Here is an 8,789-nt window from a genome sequence, read left to right on the forward strand (position 1 = left end):
GTTGGAATGGTCCAAAAAGGTTAATTTCATGCATGCATAAACGATGATGTTTGGGTAGGATATATATATATATATATATATATATATATATATATATATATATATATATATATATATATATATATATCACTTAGAAGATTGTATAACATTCAAGTGACATTTTATAATGCTTCCAAGTATTCATTTTAAGTTAAATAGTAAGTTTAAGTTTGTGTTACAATGTGATAGTAAACTCAATCTCTATTTGCATGCTAAATAAAAACTGAATCCCAATTATTATTATTATTATTTTTTCTAAGAAAAATACTCCTCTTGTTTCTGAGTTTTGAAAACTTTATTTTTTAGTCAATGAGTTAATACCTCAGTTAATACCTCAGTTAAGCTTTTCGTCTAAAAACTAACGGTTCGCTACGTGTCAACCTCAAAAAAATTAAAAATCTTTAGAAATTAATTAAAAAAAATTAAAATTAAAAAAAAATATATAAAAATAGAAAAAATAAAAAAAAAGGGGGTGGCTCACCTTGGGTGGCTGAGCCACCCCTTGGCCGGTCTGAGGTGGTCGAACCACCCCCAATGGGATGGTTCGGCCACCCCTTGACAAAAAAAATAAATAAATAAAAATTCAAGATCGATTTTGGCCTTTGGGGGTGGTTCGGCTACCCTCAAGGGCCAAACCCTCCAAATTTTGTTTTTTCTATTTCGCCCTTGAGGTGGCCAAACCACTCCCGTGGCCCTTGGAGGTGGTTTGGCCACCCCCAAGGGCAAAACTGATTTTGCTATTATTATTATTTATTATTTATTTATTCTGTCCAGGTGGTGGCCTAACCACCCCCATGGGGTGGTTCAGCTACCCTAGACCGGCCAGCCATCCCCCATTTTTTTTTTTCTTTTTTTAATTAATTTTTAATTTTTTTTATATGGTGCCACGTGTCAACCTTTGAGGTTGACACGTAGCGGACTAGTAGTTTTTGGACGGAAAACATAACCGAGGTACCAATTCGGTCTTTTCCTAAAATTGAGGTACCATCTGTGATGCAATTTGAAACTCAGGGACTAAAAAATAAAATTGTGAAAACTCAAGGACTAAAAATGTGTATAACCCAAAAAAAAAAAAAAAAAAAAAAAAAAAAAAAAAAAAAAAACTGAACCTTATTTTGGTGTTAAACGTGCTGTAGCCAACTCATTATGCATTGGTTATTTTTTCTACAAATTAACTAAAACTGAAACGTAGTGTTTCATAATAATTGTAACTATTTACTGCACTCTCAAAATTACAACCCTTTACAAAATTATTCTCTGTACAAAATTCAAAACTATCTACTGCCCCTTGGAGTTCGTCTTTAAATCTGATCAACCATAAGATTCTCTCTCCGTAGATTTGTGGGGATCATATATATATATATGATTATATGATTTTATGGGTTTTTTTTTTTTTTTTTTTTTTAATCTGTGTTTTGTTGTGTTCTTGCGAATTATGTTATGCTTTTCTTTACAGTGTTTAATATTATGCATCAACTTTTTCACCTATTTCAATATATGTATGTATATTTAATTACAGAGTTTTTGCGTAACGATGATTTATGAATTAATTAAGATTTGTGGAGCACAGAGTTCTTGGAGTATTCACTTACTTCTTTGAAAAAAAAAAAAGAAGACTTCTGAACTTTTAAATTGTCAAATGTACGTTCAAACTTCAAATGAAACTATGCAAATAAAAAATATTTACTGCACTCTCAGCCCTTTACCTTAAAGCACAATGATTATGATTGTGTTTCTCAAAAAAGAAAAAGAAAAAGAGATTATGATTGTGTGATCATTTATTTTTACCTTTAAAAAATCGTTCTATACAAAAAATACAGTAAAAAAATTTTTGTTTCAATAGAAACAATCGCTACTTGAGAATTTAGTTTCACTCATCGCCTCTGATGTTCACGATTTTGTAGGAAATGAATCCCTCTCAAATTCCAGTAAAAAATCAGGTATTGTATTATTATTAATTTATAATTATCAATCTCATTATTCAAAAGCCAGAAGCAAGAGGCTTATAGGATTCTTCAAATCTTTACTCGATCTGCCGTATAAACGTAAGGATTTATTTCTAGATTTTATTTCATTTGTAAGAAAACAGAGGTTAATGAATGCATTTATGTAATATATGATTAGTATTTTCTATTTTATTTTTTGGTTTTTTTTGTTTTGTTTTTGTTTTCTATGATTTTCTTCTTCCTTTCCTTTTTTTTTTTTTTTCCTTCTAATATATATATATATATATATATATATTCTTTCATAAATTTTATGGTAAATTTAGTAAAATTATAGTGAGAGAGAAAAATTCACATCATTGTGTTTTGCACAAGGTAAGAAGATTTTTTTGGTTTACGCTGTTATTTAATAATTTTTCAAATCCCTTTTTTTGGAACGTGTAATACACATTGTTTACGTACTTAATTAATGAACGACATTGCTTTCAAGGTTCATTAGAACGGAAAAAATTATACATAAAATACAGTTATTTTCCGTTATATTAGTATGTTTGATTCTTTATTTTTTGTCTTTATTTTTTTGTCAAAATAAATAATGCTCTTACTTTCTTATTCTCTCATATAAGTGGTTTTTGATTTAGCCTATAGAAAAAATTTGGGGTACACATACACTCCATAATTTTTGTTTGCTTTCTTGGAATCGGAAAAATATACAACAAATAATTATTTTCCATTTTTTGAGTAATTTCTCTTCTTATTCTTTTTTTTTTTGTCCCCTTTTTTTGTCTTTATTTTTTATGGTCATGTTAGTTTGTTATCGTTTTTTATTTTATTTTTGTTATAAGTTATATATTATTTTTATTTATACTGTAAAAGTAGTTTATATATATTTTTATTTTTTTAACATTATATATGCAAATGATGATCATTGGAACCAAAGAAAGTAAATTTTTTTTTTCTCCTATTATGAGTATATTTCGTTAGTCGTCCGTTTTCATTCCCCCCCCCCCCCCCCCCCTCTCTTATTTGATGTTATAATTTATATACAAAAAATACAGCTATTTTATATTATAGGAGTATTTTTCCAGTTTCTGTTTATTGTCCGTTTTCAAATTTTTTTTCTATTCTAATTTATATATTATTTTTATTTCTGTTCTAAAAGTAGTTTTTTTTTTTTTTTAAATGTTATATATGCAAAGGATCGTCGGGGAAAAAAAAATATCTTTGTTAGACATAACTTCTTCCTACACCTATGAAGCTATGAATTTATTGTATTGGAGAAAATATACAATAAAAGAAAAATAAAATTAATTTTATACTATATGAGTATTTTCATTTTTTTTTTTGTCATCTGTTTTCATTTTTTATCCTTATTTTTTGTTCTAATTTATATATTATTGCTTATTTTGTGTTAAAAGTATTTGCTTGTATGATATATATGTGAAGGACGTTGGTCGAAAAAAAAAAAAAAAATCTCATTTTGTTGGGACTTCTTTCTATACCTATTAGTTTCATTGAAATCAAGAAAAATATACAAAAAATACAAATCTTACGTATCAATTTTTTATCCTTATTTTTTGTTCTAAATATAGTTTCTTTTACATTATACATGCAATACATATATACACCTCTAGAACGTAAGTTGTATGAGTTACACTTCATTTCATATTGCCCTCAATTTTAAAGGTAATATGAAAACAATATTTATAAAAATGACAATATAATATTTGGCTTCATGTCTAATAGTTTATAAATTGTTGATTATTCATTATTTGATTATGGTGAGAGTATGATTTTTTTTTTTTAGTTTAAATATGTTAATTATTAACAAAATTTTCTTTTGGGTTTCTTTTGTAAATATTGAATACAAGTTATAAATGATGTGAATACACTATTTTGTTCTTTATTTTTGTGAATTCCTATATTATGTAAAAGGTCTCTTGAATTAATGTCTATATAAAAATTGAATAATGTGATTACTTATAAAAAAAAAAATTGAATACATGTGATTTATTTTGACTCCTTACAAGATAATTTACAATATTATACAGCCACATATTTTCAATCTTATTCCAAAATTTTTATTTGTTTCTTAAATTAAATTTAACATTCTAATTTGTTATGCAATATTAATTAGTAAAAACCCGCACATGATGCGGGTTATATGCTAGTATATAATTATAGATGAGTAGTTTAATTTGTTAAGTCTCTGAAATGTGGAGCGAGTGGTGTAGAGGGATCCAGGTGAGATTGGTGAGAGACATTAGCATTTGAAGGATCACATGGACGGATGGACCTGTCTTTCTACTTACCATCAATAACTTGGTAGTGATTGAGACTTTGGGCATTTGCTGGGAGAACAACCTACAAGCAAAGATAAGTGGATTGGAGAAAAAATTGAACTAACTCGCTCACCTCTTGCTATGAAAGACGGGGTTAGATATATATATATATATATATGTTGGATATTTCTTGGGAAGAAATAGTTGGGACCAGAGAAATTCTCCAAGATCATGCAAACCTAACTCGTATCCTTACAAAAAGTTTAACCTCAATGAAATCTGGATGCTGGAAGAGGAAAAGTTCTGTATCAGCAAATTACTCTGCAGATTTTCTCAACGGAGCAAAAAATATTCATTTGTGTTTAAAAATGAAATTTCTAACTGTTAGAAACATGAGAATACATTAATCGTCAGGGATTGAAGTGTGGGAATTTAAAGAAATGTAGTCAACATGTCCTCACAACCCAAGTTACCGACATTTTCTTAATTTTTCTTTATACAATGATTTTCAGGATAAACCCCAATAATGGAGAGCACATGACGTATGTCCTACAAGTAGTCATAGCTGGAGCAACCCTGGCCAACATATCTCAAACAAGTATTGCATTGTAAGTGATGAAATTATTGCAAGCAACTGTAACAATTATCAGTGACATGTCAAATTTTAGGTGCCGACTCCGGACAACAAGTTTCTTCTCTTTTTTATCTCTATTTTTGTTCACTTTTGTTATGATCTCATAATATCTGTTAGGATTGTCGAGGCTATGCAATTTAGAGAAAAGTAAAGAGAAAATAGAGAGAAAACACAAAATGTTCATCTTGTTTAAAATAAAATCTAAAAAAATATATTTCTAGCTAGCAACTGATTTATGAGTAAATATTCAAATTATTATATAAAAATATAGTGTATCCAACAATTATATATAATATAACTGAAAACGACGTCCAATAGAAATACATATCGTCAACTGTCGAAAGGAAGGGGACGGGACATGTTTGGCTCCACCCAAACGTTCATCCCCTGAAGTTTCATATATTTTAAGATCAACCTAAAATTAATAAGAATTTTTTTTTAAAAAAAAAATCTTGTGATAAAGGTGCGCGCAACTAAATAATTTTTCCCTTGACGGACATCTAGATGTTTCTTTAATTAATAATTTTTCCCTTGAGCGTTTTCCTCGTGATAAAATTACAACAACACTAACCGTTGGTCCACCACTGAATCTATTTGTGTTGTATAGAAGCAGAGAAGATTTATTTGTTTCTTCAATAACTTTCTCAACATGTTCATGTACATGAGAATACCATCCAGCTTTCCGATGGAAATAACGTTTTCCTCATCAGCTTCCTCCACCTCATGTTTCCTTACGCCTAAGTGCCCAACAAGTGTAGTTTCGCCACAGCGCAGATCAAGAAGAAGCCTGCCAATAATCCCGTCCGTCACGATCGTGTCAAAGCTCAATGAGTTAACACAAGTTTATCCACGGCGATCAGCTCAGTACCATCCTAGCGTTTGGGACCTCAAACTCATTGAATCCTTAAGCACTCCCTATACTGTAAGTCCACTTGTTGTCATTTTCCTTTCGTATAGTCAGACAATCCCTTCACGATGTGCATGTAATTAAGGTTGTCTTGCAGTATGAATTGTATGCCACCCGATTGGAGGAGTTGAAACGAAATGCTAAATTCTTGCTGACTTCCAATAAAGACCCTTGTGTCCTTTCCAAGCTTGCTTCCACGATGCAGCGGTTAGGAGTTGCTTACCATTTTGAAAAGGAGATTGAAGAGGCTGTCGGTCTTTTGTCTCCAGATGTCACTAGCAATCTTCACACGACTGCTTTGCAGTTTCGAGTTTTGAGACAACATGGTTTTTCGATTACCTCAGGTGATGATATCAATTATAAAACTCGACCCATATAGTTTTCATTTTGTTTCTAAGGGCTACAAATTCACAACTTACATCTGAGTGGTGTTGGAAATTACAGATGTGTTCGACAAATTCAGAAGCGGCGATGGGAGATTCATGGACAGCTTAAGCAGTGACATGGAGGGCCTTTTGAGTTTGTATGAAGCCTCCCATCTTGGAATGCATGGAGAAATTATTTTGGAAGAAGCCAAGGATTTTAGCATCAAAAACCTGAAATCATTGATGGCAAAATTGGACAGTAATTCAGCTGAGCAAGTGAGACAGTCACTGGAAATCCCCCTATATTGGAGGATGCCAAGAGTAGAAGCTCGAAACTTCATTGATGTCTATCAAAAGGATATTGCAAAGAATTCGACTTTGCTTGAGCTGGCTAAGTTGGATTACAATCTAGTGCAACACGTGTATCAACAAGAACTTAAAGAGTTAGCAAGGTATCGTTTACTTTCATCTATATGCATGCTTTCATGGAAGACAAAGCAAAAATATTGACATCTTTGAAACTTGATTCACATATAGGTGGTGGAGAGACTTGGGTTTTAAAGATAAGCTACCTTTTTCAAGGGATAGGCTGATGGAGAATTATTTGTGGGCAATGGGGATGATTTATGGGCCCCAGTTTTCCAAGTGCAGGATAGGCCTCACCAAATTTGTATGCATATTATCAGCTATTGATGACATGTATGATATATATGGATCGCTGGATGAGCTTCTATGCTTCACTGATGCCGTGGATCGGTAAACGTTTTATTATCAAGGATACAAGTTTTTTTTTTAGGAGAAATTTCACTTCTATATACCCTTGAAGTATATGCGATTTTGCAATTATAACTTCGAAGTTTAAAAATTTGTAATGTCGGTATCCCATGATTCAACCCTTTTTAATAGAAGTTGAAAAATTTGCAATATTGGCATCCCATGTTTCAGTCCCATGTAATTTGGGGCATTTTAACAAAAATAAAATAAAAAATTAATGAAATTAGAAGGGGCCGAATCATGGGATGCTAACATAAATTTTTAAACTTCGAGGTTATAATTGAAAAACCTTTTATATATTTTTTGGTGAGTGTAAGTGAAGTTTTGTCTTATTTTTATTTTGTCCAAATCATTACTTGGATCATAAACATTGTTTCCTTTTATTTTGTAATTTGTTGAGTAGATGGGAGATGGAGGCAATGGAGAACCTCCCAAAGTACATGAAGATTTGCTATGTTGCCATGCTTAACTTTGCTAATGAAGTGGTCTTTGATGTTCTCAAAGATCATGGCTTGAATACTTTCCCCTACATTAAGGAAGCGGTAATTAGCCAAAGAAAAAAAAAAAAAAATTGAATTCAGTTCCTCAATCCATGTCGTGAGGGTATAATGAATGATGTTTTTTTCATGGCAGTGGGCAAATCTTTGTAGATCATATTTGGTAGAAAGACAATGGTTTTCTAGTGGATACACTCCAACTGTGGACGAGTACCTAGAAAATGCATGGACTTCTGTGGGCGGTCCCGCAGCCATTGTCCATGCCTATCTTCTACTTGGGTGCACAATATCAAAAGATGCACTTGATTGCTTCAAGCATGGCTCTGAGCTTATATATTCGGCATCCCTCATAACTCGACTAAGTGATGATTTGGGGACTTCAGAGGTACGTCTGGTTCAAATATTTGCAATTAATTTGACCATATTGATTGGATTGAAATAAATTCCAAATGTGGTGACTTTCTATTTCTTTGGTGATCATAGGCCGAAAGCAAGAGAGGTGATGTGGCGAAATCGATCGAGTGCTACATGGTACAAGAAAGTGTATCCGAAGAAGAAGCTCAAGATCATATAAAGAGATTAATAAGCTATTCATGGAAAAAGCTGAATGAGGAGAGAGCCAAAAGTTCTCTGCCAAAGTCCATTGTCAAGATGTCATTAAACATGGCGCGCACTGCTCAATTTCTCTTCCAAAATGGAGATGGTATTGGGACATCGACTGGTGTAACTAAAGATAATTTGACCTCGTTAGTTGTCAAACCTATCCCCTACTGAACTTAGTGTGAGATCCACCATGCATATGTGAGTAAAGTTCTAAATTATTGTGGTTCATAAATGGTTAGTACAAAAATATAAAATGGAAAAATAAATGCTTTTAAATTGTGTTATAGAGTTGCTTTTGTTAAGAAATTATTTGCTTCCACCAATTCCAATCAATTGGGTTGCACTATGTTGTTACAAACATTTCTCCAGGATACAGTTGTGTAAGGCCCCGCTTTTTACAAAAAAACGTAAGTAAAATATTTTTGATTTCCACATGACATTACGTCTTCATCAAAGTTAAATATTGACAGTGGAATAATTTTTTTTTTTTCATTACAATGACACATCAGAACTGACTGAATAACCTCAATATAAAATAATAACATTTTGTTCTGATACAATAATTATATTCAAAAATAATAACATACGTGCCATAGGCAGCACTAATATTACACAGCCATATATTATTCTAATGCAAACTAAAGGTCTTTTTCTTAATCTACCTAGCAGCTACTTCCTTCATTCCTGCAAAAATTTGCATGTGATTGTGGTTAACACCACAATCTCATGCTATGGTTGAATGAGT

The 8,789-nt window shown here is 31.6% G+C and overlaps 1 protein-coding gene across 1 annotated transcript; it reads left to right on the forward strand.

The window, feature by feature from the left end:
* The first annotated feature begins 5,552 nt into the window (after positions 1–5,552).
* Positions 5,553–8,263, forward strand: LOC133861547 (probable terpene synthase 9). Its single transcript, XM_062297331.1, has 7 exons — positions 5,553–5,820; positions 5,903–6,149; positions 6,250–6,622; positions 6,708–6,926; positions 7,348–7,486; positions 7,578–7,826; positions 7,925–8,263. Exons 1-7 carry the CDS (start codon positions 5,554–5,556, stop codon positions 8,213–8,215), a joined length of 1,785 nt encoding a protein of 594 aa, XP_062153315.1. The 5' UTR covers position 5,553; the 3' UTR covers positions 8,216–8,263.
* Positions 8,264–8,789: the final 526 nt, after the last annotated feature.

The sequence above is a fragment of the Alnus glutinosa genome, chromosome 2, assembly GCF_958979055.1.
Source record: "Alnus glutinosa chromosome 2, dhAlnGlut1.1, whole genome shotgun sequence".
Taxonomy (NCBI): domain Eukaryota; kingdom Viridiplantae; phylum Streptophyta; class Magnoliopsida; order Fagales; family Betulaceae; genus Alnus; species Alnus glutinosa.

Coding starts and splice junctions, on each gene's coding strand:
- LOC133861547 (XM_062297331.1), top strand. CDS start 5,554: ATGTACATGAGAATACCATCCAGCTTTCCGATGGAAATAACGTTTTCC. Junction 6,150..6,249: donor TGGTTTTTCGATTACCTCAG/GTGATGATATCA, acceptor TGGAAATTACAG/ATGTGTTCGACAAATTCAGA. Junction 7,487..7,577: donor TCCCCTACATTAAGGAAGCG/GTAATTAGCCAA, acceptor TTTTCATGGCAG/TGGGCAAATCTTTGTAGATC.